A 17,299-nucleotide genomic window follows, 5' to 3' on the forward strand; every position below is an offset into this window, starting at 1 on the left:
AACGCGGTGCAACTGCCGGGAAATCAGGAGGAAAACTTCTGCTTTTTTTTTCTTTTCTGGCACTCACGCTCCCCGCCGCCCCTCCCCGCGCCCTCCTCCCGGCTCTCGCCCCCACGTGGGCGCCCCCCCTGCGCGGCGCTCCGCCCCCTGCCCGCGTCGGCCAACCGCAGAGGGCCTTTCCCTCGCCTTTGTTGGCTCGCCAATAGGAGGGGCGGACGCGCCGCCGAGGCCACGCCTCCGGCCGCGAGTCTATAAACGTCCGCGCCTGCGGCCGCGGGCTCAGATCGCCGAAGCCGCGGACGCGATCCGCTTCCTCGCAGCCCTGCGGATTACTCTTGCTGAGGATTTTGCCTTTTTCGCCCCCTTCTTTGGGGGAGGATTTCGCTGCCTTCCGAAGGTCTCGAACGAGCGCGCGGGCTCCGTGGGAAGGTTTTGGGCTTTGCGGCCTCGGATTTTGCGTTTTCTCGCTCGGGACTGTCTGGGCTGCTTTCCACTGTGGATTATAACTGCAACATGACGTTGGAAGAGCTCGTGGCGTGCGACAACGCGGCGCAGAAGTAAGTAGCCCGGGCTGTGGCCCCCTGAGGTCAGCCGGGCCGGTCGGGGTCCCGATCGATCGGTGGCCGGCCCGGCGGAGCGCTGACCCTCCTTCTCTCCTGACCCCAGGATGCAGACCGTGAGCGCCGCGGTGGAGGAGCTGCTGGTGGCCGCGCAGTGCCAGGACCGCCTCACCGTGGGGGTGTACGAGTCAGCCAAGTTGATGAATGTGTGAGTCACACACCGTCCCCGGACTGGGCGCGGGTGGGGACCCCCTCCGCTCTGCACCCCCCCCCCGCTGCACCCCTCTCTCGCGCAGGGCTAGGATTTACCCCACGCGTCCCGCTGTGGAGCGAGGGCCTCTGTGCTTGCTTTGGGAGGTGGGTTGCAGTATCCTGACTGCGACGTTTGCAAGTGCCCACCACCATATTTGCTCCTGCGCTTCTCCCCAGATATCTCAAAACGTGCGTCTTCCCACCTCGCCTCCCCCCTGCATGCACATGCGATCCCTTCGGCACCTTCGGTTTCTCTTTGCTTTTCGAAACTCCCTTGCCCTCAGTGGCTTTTCCTCAGCCCCCAGCTGACCCCTCTCCTTCCTCTGGCCCCCTTAGGGACCCTGACAGTGTGGTCCTGTGCCTTCTGGCCATTGATGAGGAGGAGGAGGATGACATCGCCCTGCAGATCCACTTCACGCTCATCCAGTCCTTCTGCTGTGACAACGACATTAACATCGTCCGGGTCTCAGGCATGCAGCGTCTGGCCCAGCTGCTGGGCGAGCCAGCGGAGACCCAGGGCACCACCGAGCCCCGAGACCTGCACTGCCTCCTGGTCACGGTGAGTTGGGCCTGGGACGTGCCCCACCCTGCCCGGGCACCTGGGGTCTGTTTGTCAACAAAGTTGAGCCGCCAGCCTCGCCCCAGCTCAGCGCTCAGCCACGCTCGGAACGTCCCGTGGGCAGCCCTGGCCGGCCCTCCTCCTAGGGGGAGCTATTTTGAGCTGGCCTGTTTTCCCCAGAGGGGCCCTGGGAGAGGGAGGCTCCCTGCCCACTCCTGGGGCTCCCACTGAACCCCTTCTTTCCCCCCGCCGCAGAACCCTCACACAGATGCCTGGAAAAGCCACGGCCTGGTGGAGGTCGCCAGTTACTGCGAAGAGAGCCGAGGCAACAACCAGTGGGTTCCCTACATCTCCCTCCAGGAGCGCTGAGACCCATCCCGGCATCGGAACCTGCTGGGTTGCTACCAAAACCAAAAATAAAATAAATATTTGGCCCCTCCCCCCCAGAACAACCCCCCAAAACAACCCAACCTGTGCGACCGTGGGGGCAGAATCATCGGAGAAGAGGGGAGCACGCAGCCGCCCCCAGGGCGGTGAGCCGGGAGCAGCACCCGCTGGGGCCCCCGCGAGACAGAAGAGGGGGACCCGGGCCAGCAGGAGAGGGGAAGCTGGAGCTCAGGCTCTGCGACAGAGCAGTTGGAGTGGGGGAGCCGCGGCCTCCCCCACAGTGGAGGGCCGGGACCCCACACTCGGGGTGGAGGGAGACCGACGTCCCCACCCGTCTTGAGACCGGCGCTGCCATCTGCATGGGACTCGCGGGCGCGAGGGTCTGCGCCCTTGGCAGGACGAGACTTGGGGACTTGGGAGCTGGGGCTGACCTTGCTCTGTACCCATGAACTCCCAGTTTGCAAACGTGGAGGACCATCTATTTTGTTACTTGCACTTGTTACTTGAACCACTGAGAGAGCTCGAAAGCTTACAGATACATATATTTTTACTTCTACAGTGACCTTGTAATAAACTTCTAAAGCTTCTGGGTTCTTGTGTTTTTGCCACCTCTGAGGCCAGGACCTCTGCGCCGCCCCCCCTTGCGCCCCAGCAGCACTGCCCCCCAAGCCTCCGCAGGCTCACCAGGAAGTGTTACCTAAGTCGCTGCTAGCAGCCCGGCTCCGCTGCAGAAACAGTACCTCTTCTCTCTGCAGCCGGCGCCAACCTCGCCAACAAACCTTGGCCTCTTTTTTTTATTTTTTTTTTTTTTAATCCTCCCTCCTCCTGCCCCATAGCAATTAAAAGACCGGTTTATTACGAAACCTGGCTGCTGTGCTGCAGCTGTTTCGGGCTGTGCTGGAGCCGGCCCCAAGCTCCGGGCCTAGAGAGACGCACCCTGGGAAGCAGGCTGCAGCAGCCCCCCCCAGCCGCCGCCAGCCCCAGGTCCGGAGAGGTCAGGGGGGCACCTGGACAGCGGCGGGCTCAGGGCTCGCAGCGGCCCTGGCAGGGCCGGGCTTGCAGGGAGCGCTCCTCCGGACACCCCCAGGGAGGGGCCTTCCACCGCACCCAGGCGGCCCCCTCCCGGGACAGGGACAGGCTTCCTCACTGCACTACAGGAAAAAAAGTTTTTCTTTCCCCAAACTAAGATCAACAAGCAAAAAACCCGCGGAAGTCATGCTCCCAGCCCAGCTGGGCTTGGCCCCGGGGCTGTGCTTTGCCTCTAAACCGAAACTGTCCGGCCAAGGGCCAGGACCCGCCACCTCCCGGTTCTCCCGAAGCTGCAGGCGCGGTGACTCCCCTGCCCCCCGGGGCTGGGAGCCCGGGCTCGCGCCTGCCCGCCCCACCCCGCCTCAGTCTTCCCGCCCCAGGTCTGCGGGGTGGGCTTGCGGCGTCTGGGCGGCAGCGTGTCCCTGCGCCCTGCTAGGAGGGGGACGGGGCGGGCTGCGCTGCAGGCCGCAACCTTTCCACGGAGCCCTACGTGGGCGCGGGAGGAAAACCCCGGCGGTCCCCCGGGAGTCACGGGGCTGGGGAGAGGGCGGGGGGGTCCTCCTGGGGGGTGCGAGTAAGGGGAGAGACGAAGTGGGGAGACGGGATCCCCGAAGGGGGAAGGAGACCCCGAGATGGAGACCCGCGGCGGGGAGCGGCGGAAGGGATCCCCTAGAGGTCAGGGCGAGGGGAGATGCTTAGTAGAGGCAGGGGCCGGAGCCCTCAGGGGTGGAGGGGGTAGTTTGAAGAGGAGAGGGTTTGGGGTGTTGGGGTGCAAGGTGTGGAGGAACCGGGGGGACTGGGGTCTCAGAAAGGACCCCTGTAGGGGGTGGGGAGGGGACGGAGGAGGAAGGAGCGCCGAGGGGTGGGAAAGGGGGAGGTGAGGAGGGAGCTGGGGACTCCGCGAAGGGGTGAGGGGAGATGGGGAGCTGGAATCCCTGAGACAGAGCCCTGGCGGGAGGGAAGGGAGGGAACCTGGGGAGGACGGCAGAGGCTGAAGGGACCCTTCCCACCCCAGGGGGAGGGGCTTAATGGGGAAGGACGAGCCAGGACAAGGGTCAGCTTTGGGTGTTGCCTTGGCTCCTCTGGGGGCAGGCTTACCCCCGAGGTAGTGGCTCCGCTGTGTGTGTGTGTGTGTGTGTGTGTGTGTGTGTGACCTCTCTGTCCTTATCTTGATTCTGGCCATCCAGAGGGGCTTGTGACATCTGTAGGTCCTCTGTCCAGTAGGGGAAGACTCCAGCTCCTTGTGTGTCCCAAGGACACACAAGGCATGGGGGGGACCCCAGCTGTGTAACGTTTGGCTGGTCCCCTAACTTCTCTGTGCCTCCGTCCCACTGCCCGAAAATTGGGGGAAGAATGCTGGCTACCTCCTAGACTGTTGACAAGCTTCATATTTTTTAGATTAGGTTTTCCCACGTGGAACACAGAAGGATTGGCCATTACGGCTGCTGTCCCAGCACTATTCCCACGCCCCGTGCCCTTCTAGAATCATCTCCGTACTCCGCCCTGTGAGTTACCAGAGCTGAGAGGAGGCGAGGCTTGCACGCAGAATCTGAGAAAGCGGGTGCTCCAAACTCAGCAAACTGAGGATGATTTTCAAGCAATATTTTCGGACCTCAGTGCAAGGAAGGGGCAGGACAGTTTTGCTTGTGAACGGAACCGGGGAGCGCGGTAGGCACGGAATGGCCGATGTTTGCTTCTGTCTCAGGCTCGAGTGCCTCTCCTTTTCCCACTCTGGGTTTGACTTCAACTTCAGATATTTGGTTCCTTTCCTTTGCAGGTGAAGAATGAAGCCCGGAAGGGGTGTGACCTCCCAGGACTGGGAGAGAGAGATGAACCCAAGGCCTGGGAGTCAGACCCCAGCTCTCTGGGCACTGCCCTGTGCAAGCGCAGGGTGGAGGCAGCGGTTGGCCCGCTCCTGCCCCTGCTGCTGTGGTGGTGGTGGTGGGGGTGCTTTAACAGGAGCACGGAGTCCAGTTTCGAGAAGAGACGAGGCCCAGCGAGGCGGAGCCACAGACTGGCCACTGTCTTCAGTTGTCACTGACAGGCTAGTCAGCCCCTGGGGAAAACGCAGGCTGAGGGTGAGGACACGGATGGCGCCGTCCCCAGGACACCTCTCCTGCACAATTCACACCAAAGAGAAGCTGCCCAGGTCACCTCTGCCGGTGACCCCTGGGCTCCCACCGCTGGGGGCCAGGGAGACGAGAGATGCCACGACATCAGCAGGAAGGTGCAGGCGGATCCAGGGGATGGGGTGCAGGTTCACCTCAGGGTACCCGCACTCACCTCTGTCCATGCCTATACCCGTGGCCCTGAGACACGCACACACGCACCCCCCCCATGTGGCTACGCGTGCACCCAGCTCTCCAGACCCCAGAGCCCAGACACGCTGTCACCTGCTGGGCCCCACCCAGGCACTCCTGGGCCTGAGGTTGCAGGTCCGGCTTCACGCCACCCCCTTGGGCAAGTCACTTAGTTTCTCTGAGCCCCGCGTCCACAAGACAGTTTGCGTGTGTTCGCACACCCGCCCAGTGGACCGGGGCCCGGGTTACATGCATGTTGATAGCTGTGTAAACACAGATGTCATCTCTGGCCCCGGGGCCTTAACAGTTTGTAGGAGTCAAGCCAGTACCTGCATCCTCCGTGCCCGGAGAAGGGGGCTGGCCTGGGGGGCATGTCCTGAAACACGTAACATAGCCCTGGACTTGCGGACAGGCAGGGGCCTACGAGGAAGAGAGCCAGAGCCGGCAGCAAGGTTGAGATCAGTGTCAGAACAGCCGGCACGGCCAGGCCAGCTTCTGCCCTGTTATCTCCTCAAAACAGCTCTGCCCCATAGCTTCTATCTTCATCTGCTTTTCACAGGAAGGGAGCACAAGGGCTCAGAGATGTGCAGCCACTTGCCCGCGGTCACACAGCTGGGGTTAGAGAGCGGGGGTCACACAGCTGGGTGATGGTCTGATCAGGGACCAAGCCAAGGCCTGTGTGATGCAGAGCTAGGCTTTCATATCTGTTTATATTTTTATTTTAATGTAATTGAGATATAGTTTACAGACCATAAAATGTACCCCCTTACAGTGTGATGTAATGTTTTTTTTTAGCACACTGCATGGATTTCGGCAGTTATCACCCCTGTCTAGTTCCAGAACATTCCATCACTCCAGAAGCAGCTCTGTCCTTATGCGTGGTCCCTCCCCAGCCCCTCCCCCCAGCTCCTGGCACCCATGAATCCACTGTGTTTCTCTGTGGCTTTGCCTGGTTTGGCACATCCCACAGAAACAGGGCCGCACTCCCGACGGTGCATGATCTTTGCATATTTGGGGGTTCGTCCGTGGTGTGTGTGTCACCGTCAAACTCGGGTCGCTTGCCCCACGTCTGTTGTCCCACGTGTGCACCCTTCTGTGTAGACAAGAACACGGGACGGTGCGGACGTCATCAAGCACGCGCTGGGGCTTGGCACCACGCCTCCTGCCCAGGCCCTGCTCGCGCACCTGTCCTCCAAGCTCTGCCTCGTGCACGCGCGTGGACCGCTCCGTCCTGAGCCCTTCCTGCGACCCCTCCCCCAGCGGACGCTGAGTCAGCCTTGTTTGCTTCCTTGTGGCTGCATGCCCCATCTTTGGGGAATCTCGCCACACAGGACCCCGAGAGCCTGTCTCCCGTCTCCAACTCAGCCCTCCGACTTCCCAGCACCCGCCTGTGTGTAAGGACACATGTCACCCTGCTTGGGACTCTGGCACTTCGGAAATCCTCCGCACAAAGACTCCTGAGTTATGTGCCGAGATTGACCCACTGATGGTGACCTCCTTCTCTGGGACAGACTGTTTTGTTCCTGAGGGACACAGGCCGGCCTGCCAGGTGCTAGGTCCTGGCCGGAACCAGGGACACCGCCCGCGGCAGGGAAGCTGGAAGCAGGCCCTGTGGGGGCGGCCGGCTGTGTGCCCGGGGCAGCTTGCTTCATCCCTGCGGGCTCAGTCTCCTTATCTGCGCAATGGGGACACTAATAGCAGCGCCCACCTCTGGGGCTGTTGTGAGCCTTAGCTAGCCAAGTATGTGGGGCGTTTAGAACGGCAGGGAGCCTTCCAGAAGAGGCAGCTATTGTTACGTGAGTGAGTCTGAGTCGTAGGCCACTGTTTACGGGAGTCTTTTTACATGAACGAGGTGTCTGTCCTGTAAGTCGTGGGTGCCCAGAACTCCTGACCATCTGGGGTTTTGCCGTTAGACCCAGCCGCGCCCGCCAACTGCAGGAGCTGCTGATTCTGCACATGGCTCTGCCTCGGGCTAAGAAGGGGGCTCAGGGCGTGAGCTCTGGGGGAGGCAGCCGATGTGGCTGCCGGCCGGGGGACTGTCTGTGCTCCGCTGTGGCCCCGGATGGCCACAGGTGCGTGCAGACGCACATGTGTGTGCTTGCACACGCAAACAGCACACACTAAGATCCTCAGACGGGCAGATGGGCATGGCCACACACGCACACACACATGCATTGTTCTGGACCTCAGGCTAGCCCACTGCAGGAGTGTGCTGGGGCTGCTGGTACGCAGTGGGTCGGGGGTGGGCATGGGGGCTCCACAGCAGAAACGGCCTGGCTTCTGCTTCTGGAGGCCGCAGATGTGAGCTGACGGCGTCCTTCTGCAGCTCTGAGGAAGGATCTTTCCAGGCCTCTTGCTTCAGGTGGCCTCAGGTGTGCCTGGGATTTGGGTGTGTCCCCCCCCTCCGCCCCCATCCTCGTGGCCGCCTCCATGTATGTGCAGCTCCGTGTCCCAGGGACACCTTCTTGGAGGACGCCAGATGTACGGGGTCAGACCCGCCTTCAGCACCCCCTCCACCATCTGCAAACAACCTGCCTGCAGATAAGATCCCATCACCAGGTGCCAGGGGTCAGGGCTTCACCTCCTGTGAGCGGACACACTTCACCCCGTCACCCCCGCCCCCTGCACAGAAATACCCAGGATGTCCTCCCAGTCACACGCAGACCCTTGCGACCCGGGTATCCCGTTCACAGATGTGTGTACACGGGCACACGTGCCGGCACACACCCCTCTTTAGCTGGCTCTCGGGTCTTCACAGCAGAGCAGGGAGTGGAGGGGAGTTCTTTACACAGACTCCAAATGCGTCCTAGGGTCCCTCCTGCCTCCCCCGCGGGTGCCCTGCGGCAAGGCTGGGGGTGCTGAGAGTCGCCCCAGGTGACCGCTGGGGAGCTCCCGGGCACTCAGGTAGCCTCCCTGCACAGCGGTTCTCCCCCAGCAAGGTGCCCTGCATTTCATGGGCACAGCTTCCCTCTGGCTCCTTCCACCAGTAGGTAAGATGGCTCGGGGAGGGCGGGGGCGTGTTCTTGCTGAGATGATACCCCTCTTCTAGGAAAGCACCAGAAGGAAGCCGGGGCCTTCCTGGCTTCTGAAATACTTCCCTCTTTCCTCCCAGGGGTCAGGCAGGACTCTGGCCTGTCCCTCCTGCCCTCCGGAACCACCGCCTGCATTTACCAGCCCCACAGTCCCCACCGTCCCGGGGTGTCCTGCCGGGTGCCTCATCCTTCCCAAAGGTTCTCTCCTGACCCAGAAGCCCAGGCAAGGGGCGTGGCCTTTCTCCTAGATTTTTCAAGGTCGCGGTGCCGCCAGGCTGGAGGCTGGGCACGCTGGAGGGTGGGGAGGCGACCCGACGGCATGGCTTTATCTGCTGGAAGGGGACAATCTGGGAATGACAGACCCGGAGAGACCTGAGTGCCGCCCGTCCGGGCTGGTGAAGGTCAAGTGTGCCAGGGACCCACGATTCCTGGCGGTGGCCTCGGGAGACCCGGAACCACCAGCTTGCAGCACAGCCCCGGTGCCACCCCCTCCCCCAAGGGCCTGCGGCCGACACACTTACAGACGCACAGACGCTGCGTCCGGAGAAGCCCCTCCCTGCCCCTTCCCTGCATGGTCCCTGCCTCCTCTTTCCCACCCCACCCCCTCCTCCCGGGCGCCGGACTTTCCCAGGCTCTGGGGCTGGGGTGGGGTGGGACGAGGGGTGTCTGGGGGCGGCGCAGGCCCGGCAGACGAGCCTCGTGCACGCGGGGCTGCTCTCCCCCCGTGCGTGAGCACACACGTGTGGGAGCGGGAGCCTGCGTGCACGCGTGGGGGGACGTGCGCGCCGCGGCGCACACAGCAGGCGCGCCATAAATTCCCCTTGGGCGGCTGCGCGGGGAAGGAGGAGGGGGCAGCCGCGCAGCTCGGGACTCGGGTGGGCTCTCGGCGGCTTCCCGTCTACCCGCGGGGCGCGCAGCGAGCGTGACTCAGTTTCCCCATCCATAAAAGGGAAAGTCTAACCGCCCTCCCACGTGGCGAGGTGAAACCATTTAATGCGCGGAAGCGCTTGGTAAAAAGCTCGGCCTTGAGAAGCCTGACCACGCCTTCCCTCCACCCCGCCCTCCCGCCAGACACTGGGGGTGGAGAGGGGCGCTGACCCTGGCCCCAGACGCCCCTCCCGACCCAGCAGGCAGGAGTCCCGGCTTCCTCGGTACTTAAAACTGGATAATTGGAGACAGAGGCGGGTGTGCGAGAGCCAGAGAAATCCCCGAGTGGGCGAAGTGCAGGGGCCTGGCCCTCTCGTTTCCCCACGTCAGGGGCCCCGACCCTCTCCAGAGCCCCCTTCATGCGCGCCCTGGGAGCGCTGCCGGTGCGCACGGGAGCCCCCCGCGCTTGCCGCCCACCCCCTCCCGCGCCCGGCGGTGCCAGCCTCCCGCTGGTGCCCGCCAGGCGCGGTGTCTGCGGCCGCCCCGGGGGTGGGGGTGGGGGGGGGGTCTGCGCCGGCGGCCGTCCCGGCGGCGTCTCCCTCCCCCAGTCCCTGGCGGCGGGCGGCCGGGCCGAGGGCGGGGCGTCTGCACAGACCCTCCTTTTGTGAGCGGCGCCTTCCCGGGGCGGCCTGGCGCGCAGGGCCCGGGCACCGCGCCAGCGCCCGGAATAGCCTCCCTGCCCCGCTGGCCGCCCCACGCCCGGCTGGAGCCGCCTGACCTGCCGGGCCGGGCGCGGGAGTGGGCAGCCGGGCCGTGGCGGCGCAGGGACCGGGTGCGTGCTCAGCGGCACGGGCTGCACCGCCACCGACCCTCGAGCAGCAAGGCCTACTGTGTGCAGTCCCCTGACCGGGGCGGGGCGGGGGGGCGCCTACCGTGTGCAGAACACTGAACAGCCCACCGTGTGCGGACTCCCACCTACGTGCCAGCGCGCACGCGCAGACTTCCACCTGTGCAGGACCTACTGTGTGCAAGACCCACCGTGTGCAGTCCCTCTCCTGCGTGAAAATTCCCATGTGTGCAGACCCCCGTTTGCATACAAATACCCACAGCGAGCGGATGTCTTCATGCGTGCAAATACTTACTGTGCGTGGCACCAGGGTGTGTGCAGGAACCCGCCGTGTGCAGGCACAGACACGCTCGCGGATACCCATTTGTGAAGAAGTCCCCTATTTTCAAATACTCTCATCTGTGCAGGTACCCACATGTGAGTACAAAATCCTAATGCATGCACACCTGCGTTCGGGTGCACCCTGTGTGGTCATCACAAGCGTGCAACCTGTTCCAAGTTCAAATGCTCCCTGTGCAGACCGCCCACACCAGTGGATTTAGGGAGAGCAGCATTCGCGGCGCCCACCGAGAGCTGAGACCCTCTCCAGGCGTCCTTGGGGTATATGCTTCAGTTCACCCCAAACTCTGCTGTTTGAGTCTCTTCTGGCCCTGACTGCGAGGGGCTCTGACCCTGTGGGAGGAAGTGGGTTGGACACCCCCCTGCACTGTGTGGGTCTGCGGGGAGGGCTCAGTCATGCAGGGTTGGAGGCAGGGCCTCCTGGGACCTTCCTGGAAGCCCAGGGGGCAGGTGCAAGGGCAGGCGGGCTCTGTGGCAGGCTGCCAGCGGGTGGCTTCCCTGAAACTGGGCACAGCAGCTGGGAGAGGTTTCCGGCGCGCCCGGCCCCACCTGGCCCCGGGCACTCTCGGCAGATGGGCGGGGCGGGCAGGCAATGCCAAGGAGGAGCCAGGCCCCAGACTGCGCATGCGCGCCTGTGCACACACGCCCGCGTGCGTGGGCCAGGCCCGTGCTAACTCTGCACCCCGTATACAAAGGCGCGTGGTTGTGCACGCACACCAGCCTGCACTTGTAGGTGACACGAGAGCCACAGAACGCAGCAATGGCTCTGGGGATCCGTTTTCACCCTTGGGCTCCGCAGGACAGAGATACTTCTCTGATTCACTCAGGGCTCCCTTGTCACACGTGCCAGCTGGCTGGCGCTCGGTGGATATTTGCAGAGTGAGCCACCAGATGAAGGGAAGCGTCACTTTGCAACTATGTACGGAGCATCTAGATGCACTGGGGACCTGTACATCCAGGAGCAACAAAAAGATGTAAGACATTCCAGACCCGCAGTCGGGATGAGTTCAGCTCCCACTTGCCGGCCATGGCCATGCCGGTTGATCAGGAAACCGTGGAGTCCGCTTCCATTCATTCACCGCAGAAACCAGGGCCAGGCGGACACACGCAGGCCTCGCGGGTATGCACGCCGTTTTGAGCCCAGGATTAGCCCTCTTCTCTCCCTACGGTCTGTCTGCACTGTCCATCCAGCCGCCTCAGGCTCCTGACCTCCCCTCCCGAGGCCACCGGGCGTCCACCCCTCAGTTTCAAGGGATTCCTCAGGCCACGGTGAGCCTCGTGCCCCACTCCCCAAACACCCGTGTTATTAGGTGGTCCCAGGGCCTGCAGTTCCCACCATCTGAGGTTCTCCTAAGGACTTAGGGTGTTGTCTGCAGAAGGTTCCAGAAAACATGCAGCCTGAGTTGGCAGGGCCAGAGCCGTGCAGGCTGGGGGACTTGCCGAGGGGCTCCTGGATATTCCCAGAAACGATCTTTTCATTTCATATCCTGGGAAACTGAGGCCCGGAGACGGGAGGGCATTACTGTGGAGTGGGGGAGGGGAGGGGCAGACTATGAGAAGCAGATGCTTGGTCTGGGGGTGGGGGGCCCTTTTCTTCTCATCCTTTTGCAGCCAAAGCCAGGAGATTCCCACGGTTGCCTGCTGGGGTGGGGACAGGAAGGTGGGGGACTGCACAGGGAGGAGGAGGCTTGGGGGGGGGGGCTGTCTGTGTCCTGGAGACAGAGAGGAGGGAGGCCCCAAAACACCCACACGCAGTTCACAGAGACCCAATCTGGGACACGCAGACATGAGTTGGCTCCTTCCCGGCGCAGATGCCCTCTTCCCAGCCTTCAGATGGGGCGCCTGGGGCCCCTGCCCTGCCTGCGAGAGTGTGAGTGAATGTGTGTAGGCGTGAGCCCACGTGTCTTTAGTGTGTGCCCCTGCACATATTTCTGGGCGTATCGGGGTGTATGTGCGTGTGTGTCGGTGTGCATGGCTGTATGTGGGTATTTGTGTCTGTGTGCATGGACATGGCTTTGTGTAGATGTACACATGCGTGTGTGTTTGCGCGCAAATGTGTAAGTGTGTGCGCACTTGCAAACGTCGTATGTGCATGGGCACGCGAGTGTTTCTATGCATGTGTGTTTTGTATGCATGTACACACGTGTGCTTGGGTGTGCTCACACACATTCATGCATACCCATGTGCATGCTTTTGGATGGTTTCTGCGTGTGTGTGTTGCAGAGGTACCGCCGGGTGCTCTAGGTGCCCCAGCCTCCAAGCTCCAGATCCAGGCCCCGTCAGTGGCACGGGCTCTGGGCTGCACCTGCACGCCCGGCCCCCGCAACTGTAGTAACAAGCCGTGGTCTGTTGTGTCTACTACACGCCGAGTGTTTTTTCTAAACACCTCACATGCGTGTTTTGAACGCTGGGTTCACTGAGGTATCATTCACAAATAGTACAGTCATACCTTTTAGGCGTACAATCCCGTAAGTCCCAACAAACAGACGCGATTGTGAGTCCTCATGCTGTCAAGATTTACAGTAGGCGCACAGCCCAGAAGCCGCCTGCTGCCCCTGGTCAGCCGGCTCTCCCCTGCACCAGCCCCTGCCCCCAGGGGGCTGCTCTGTGCTCCCAGTTCTGCCTTTTCCAGAAAGTCATAAAGACAGGATCACCCACCTGCAACTCCCCCAGGCTGGTCCTTATACTGCGCGATGGGCTTCCACCGTGTTGCCTAAGGTGTTGCATATGTAAACAGTTTGTTCCTTAAAAAGAAAAAAAAAAAAGCTGCAAACCACATACTACAAAATTCACTCTATTGAAGAGTCTAATTCTAGCGTTTTTAGTGTTTTCAAGGAGTTGTGCAGCCATCCCCTCCATCTGATTACAAAATATTTGTATCTCCTCCAGAAGAAGCTTTGTCTCCATCAGCGGTCACTCCCCACCCCCTAACCCACCAGCTCCTGTGGGTGGCTGTGCCCACCCTGGACGGCTCAGGCAGGTGCACTCACACTCCGACGGCCTTCGATGTCTGGTCGCCTCCTTCCCTTTAGGCTTGTCAGGGTCAGTCCCTGTGCACTGCCCACTCCTGCTCCATTGTGGGTGCGGCGGCCTCGGTCTACCCTTCCGCTGGGCATGGCCGGTGGGGTAGTTCTCAGGCTTTGGTAATTAGGGATAAAGGCTTCGGGAACGCTCACCCCAGGCTGTGGTGTGGGCCTAAGTTTTCGCTTATCCCGGGTACCGGGGTGGGGGTGGGGGGCTCCTGGGCCCTGTGATGAGCACACACCTCAGTCCATGGACTCACGGACTCCTCAATCTCGGAGTGAGCACTATGATTAGATCCACTTTATGCATAAGCAGAGTAGACGCTCCCACTGATCTGTCTCACCGCTCCCCTCCCCCTGCAGACAGCAGGGGCGCCGCACCCACCACCCAGCACAGGCCCTGCGGGGCTGCGCGGACGCCCAGGGCTCCCCCACGCACGCAGGGCCGCACGCCCGCCACGCCCCGCACCCGGGAGCAGACGCTGGTGGGGCCCGCAGACCCAGACGTGCTGCAGACACACTGGGATTTGTTCATCTTTCCAGCCAGCCCGTCTCGTCCTCACAGTAATTAGCTCCCAGACTGGCGGGGAGACAGGGAACGGGCTCGGAGTCATCGCTGCGGCCCCACGCCCACAGGCCAGGGCCCCCGGCACCGTGTGTGTGTGTGTGTGTGTGTGTGTGTGCGTGTGCGCGCGCGCGCGCGCGCGACCCAGCACCGTGTGCGTGCGCGCGCGCGTGTCCAGGGCGCGCGCCCCGCTCCTCTCCTCCACCCCTGGTGTCGCACACTGGCCCTGCGTTGTGGCCTGGCTTCCCACCCCCTCCCGCCGCGCCTTCCACGCGCGATCGCGCCCCGCGGGGAGCCGCCGGCCCTGCGGGCGCCCGGGCCCCGCGCGCTGGTGGAGCGTGTGCGCGCGCGCGCGTCCCGGCCGCGTGGGGTGGGCCCCGCGCCCGAGCCCGCCCCGCCCCGCCCCGCCCCTGCCCGGGCGCCGCCGGAAGAGCTGCGGCGGCGGCGCTGGCGTCACGGGTTTCCACGGGGGCTCCGCGCGGGGGCCGGGATTCCCTGGCGCAGGAACGCCCGTGACGGCCGCGGCGCCGGGAGGCCGGACTGGCCGGGGATGACATCAGCGCCTGCGCTTCTGGAGCCGCGCGGGCGGGAGAGGGAGTCCGGGCCCCGCGCGCGCTGCGCGGCCCCCGCGTCGCAGATGCGGACACTGAGGCCCGCGGGCGGTCGCCTGTGCCGCTTCCGTCAGGCGCTCAGCGCGGCCGCTGTCGCAGTGCCCCCTCAGGGACCCGAGAGCCCCCTCCCCGCTCCAGAGGGCGGGCCCAGCGCCTTCGGGGCTCCGGACCCGCAGGGGCGCGGCGGCCCGGCTTTCCGGCAGCGGGACGGCTCGCGGAGGGCCTGCGGGCGCCCCGGCGCCACCCGGCCAGCCGGCCGCTCGGGCCAGACCTGTCCACACTGCTGGTCTCTCCCCAGCTCTGGCCGCTGCGGTGGCCAGAGGCGGTGCCCACGTCCGAGCCAGGGCTCCCCCCCCCACCGCCGCCGCGCCCCCCGGCTGCCCTGCGGGGTGTGCCCACCGGTGGCTGCCTCGGTGCTGAGGCCTGGACCAATGGACTAAAAATAGCTTGGGCGGAGAGGAGGGCTATTTTTAGCCGGAGTGGCGGGCCCTCCCAGTTCCCGGGTCAGCGGCCACTGGGCCAGGACGCGAGTGGGGGCTTGCGGATGGGAGGACCCCCTTCGCAGGGTCCCCACGCCTCCGGGGCGTCCCCGCCTTCCAGACCCGGGGGCACAGCCGGCGCTGGGGAGGGCGGCGGGGACAGATAGCCTTGGGGGTGGGGGAAGGGTTGCCGAGGCCGCCTTTCCTCAACACAACCCCATCCCCCAGCTGCCCTGCCTTTTGTTGGGCTGGGAGGCGGCTTTCTATTTTGAGAAGGTGTTGGAATAATTTCCCTGGCTATTTTTAGCCGGCTTGGGGATTCCTCCACCCAGACTGCCCCCCCCCCCCCCGCCTCCTCCCTACGGACCCAAGGCCTGCGGCAACTGTGAAGGGCACACAAGGACACACAGCCCCCGGCCCCCAGAAGGGCATCTCCTTGGGGCAGACTTGGGGCGGGAGACCCCCTGCCCCCGTGTTTCCTGGCTGCGGAGCGAGAGGGCTCTCAAGGGCGGTCCCACGTTCCAGGTGAGCCGGACATTCCGGCCTCCAGGAATCCATGACGGGCCACAGCTGGATTCCATCTCCAGGGCAGGGCGGGGCTCCCCAGTCTCTGACCTTTCACCTCCTTTCAGTGTGTGACGGGTGTGCCCCGCCTGGGGGCTCCCGTGTCCCCCAGAGGAAGATTTGCCTGGTGAGGGTAAACTGAGGCACAGAGACGACACAGGGTGGACCACATCTTAGGCTACTGTAGATGTTTTCATCTCCGTCCACACTTCACTCCTTAAGAGCTGGGCCACCTTGGGATGGTGACCTCCCCCCTCTGTACCTCAGCTGCCACCCCCAGGAAAATGGAGTAATAATGGAAATGGAATTCTAGAACACGATCCTGGCAGGAGATGCAGCAGGTGGCTCCAGAGCCTGGCTGGAGGCGAGAGGGAAGTTTTGGGTTTTAGCTAACTCCATACTTTGAAACCACTCTCCAGCCATCTCCTGACTCCTCACGGTCCTTGATGCTGGCAGGAGGGACTCCATGCTACAGACAGGGAAACCAAGGCTCTGGCATGATTTCATGGCCAAGGGTCTCATGCCTGGTGACACACGGAGGCCAGTGTGGTCTCCTGACTCTCCTGGCTCTGACCCATAGCATATTCCACAGCTGCCTTCTGCATGCTTTCTGGCATTCTTTTGCTCATTCAGCAAGTATTTGTTGGGCATCGAGTGAATTTCCTATGGCGGCTGTAGTAAGTCACCGCAAACACAGAGGCTTACAGCAACACAGATTTCTTCTCTTCCAGTTCTGGAGGTCAGAAGTCAGAAACCAGTCTTCTTGGGGACCAGGTTTCCGCCAGCCTGCGATCCTTCTGGAGGCTCCAGGCAAGAATCCGAGGGTGCCCTGCTATCCCTTGGTTCATGGTCCTGCATTACGTGGACCTTCTCTGGGCTCCCAGCGTCCCATCACCTCCTCTCTCTGCCTCAGACCCTCCTGCCTCTCTCTGATAAGGAACCCTGTGCTGGCATTGCCAGCAACACCCCTGCCCCCATCCAGAATGTTCTCCAGTCCAAAGATCATTAATTAATCCCATCCGCCAAGTCTGGAAAACATACACAGGTGCTGGGCATTAGGATGTGGCTATCTTTGGGGAAACCATGCAGGCAGCGACTTAGGTCAGATCTTGGTTGGCAAGGATGGACAGGGACAAAAGCTGACCCGTGCCTGACCTGAGGTCCACATTCTGGGGTCCATGGCCACACTGATCAGATGGTCACAATGATGAGCAAATATTATGAATAAGGTTATAGATAAAATATAAGATGCCCAGTTAAATTTGAACTTAGCTTTGTTTTTTTCTTTTTTAAAGATTTTATTTATGTATTTGATAGAGATCACAAGTAGGCAGAGAGGCAGGTGGGGGATGGGAGGGGTGTGGGGAAGCAGGCTCCCCGCTGAGCAGAGAGGCCCATGCGGGGCTCCATCCCAGGACCCTGGGATCATGACCTGAGCCAAGGGCAGACATGTCTCACCGGCTGAGCCACCCAGGCATCCCAAATTTGAATTTTAGATAAACAACAAATAACTTTTTTTTGGTATAAATATGTCCCGTGTAATAATACGTCTCATTGAAGAGTTAAGTCATCCTGACACTAAAAGAGTAAGTTAAAAAAGCTGTAAAGCATTTGTGTGTGTGGCTAGGCTACAAGTTACAGTTTGTCACGGAGGGACTCATCAGCGGTGACACATGAGCTGCAACGTGTTAAGACCACCCACGCCCGCAGTGTGGAGAGCAGGCGTCGGTCTGGGATGCACCCAACCAGAAGCTGAGCTTTTATAGCTGTGGGGGTGGGCGTGCCCATGCGGGAAGCTCCGCCCCCAGGCCTGCACATGCGCATCCTGCCCTCATGGTGAGACGTTCAGCCAATCGCCCCCCCCCCCCCCCCCCCCCCCCCCCCC

General features: G+C 62.6%; 1 protein-coding gene across 1 annotated transcript; it reads left to right on the forward strand.

Moving 5' to 3' along the window:
* The first annotated feature begins 280 nt into the window (after positions 1-280).
* On the forward strand, positions 281-2,345 carry GADD45B (growth arrest and DNA damage inducible beta). Its single transcript, XM_059387671.1, has 4 exons — positions 281-557; positions 667-768; positions 1,149-1,371; positions 1,627-2,345. The coding sequence occupies exons 1-4, from the start codon at positions 514-516 to the stop codon at positions 1,738-1,740; spliced, it is 483 nt and encodes a 160-aa protein (XP_059243654.1). The 5' UTR covers positions 281-513; the 3' UTR covers positions 1,741-2,345.
* The last annotated feature ends 14,954 nt before the right edge of the window (positions 2,346-17,299 follow it).

This window comes from Mustela nigripes, chromosome 2, assembly GCF_022355385.1.
Source record: "Mustela nigripes isolate SB6536 chromosome 2, MUSNIG.SB6536, whole genome shotgun sequence".
NCBI lineage: Eukaryota > Metazoa > Chordata > Mammalia > Carnivora > Mustelidae > Mustela > Mustela nigripes.

Excerpts from the sequence above, each read along its gene's own strand:
- GADD45B (XM_059387671.1), top strand. The coding sequence starts at position 514 with ATGACGTTGGAAGAGCTCGTGGCGTGCGACAACGCGGCGCAGAA. Across the intron at positions 769-1,148 it reads TCAGCCAAGTTGATGAATGT|GGACCCTGACAGTGTGGTCC; the intron begins GTGAGTCACACA and ends TGGCCCCCTTAG. Across the intron at positions 1,372-1,626 it reads TGCACTGCCTCCTGGTCACG|AACCCTCACACAGATGCCTG; the intron begins GTGAGTTGGGCC and ends CCCCCGCCGCAG.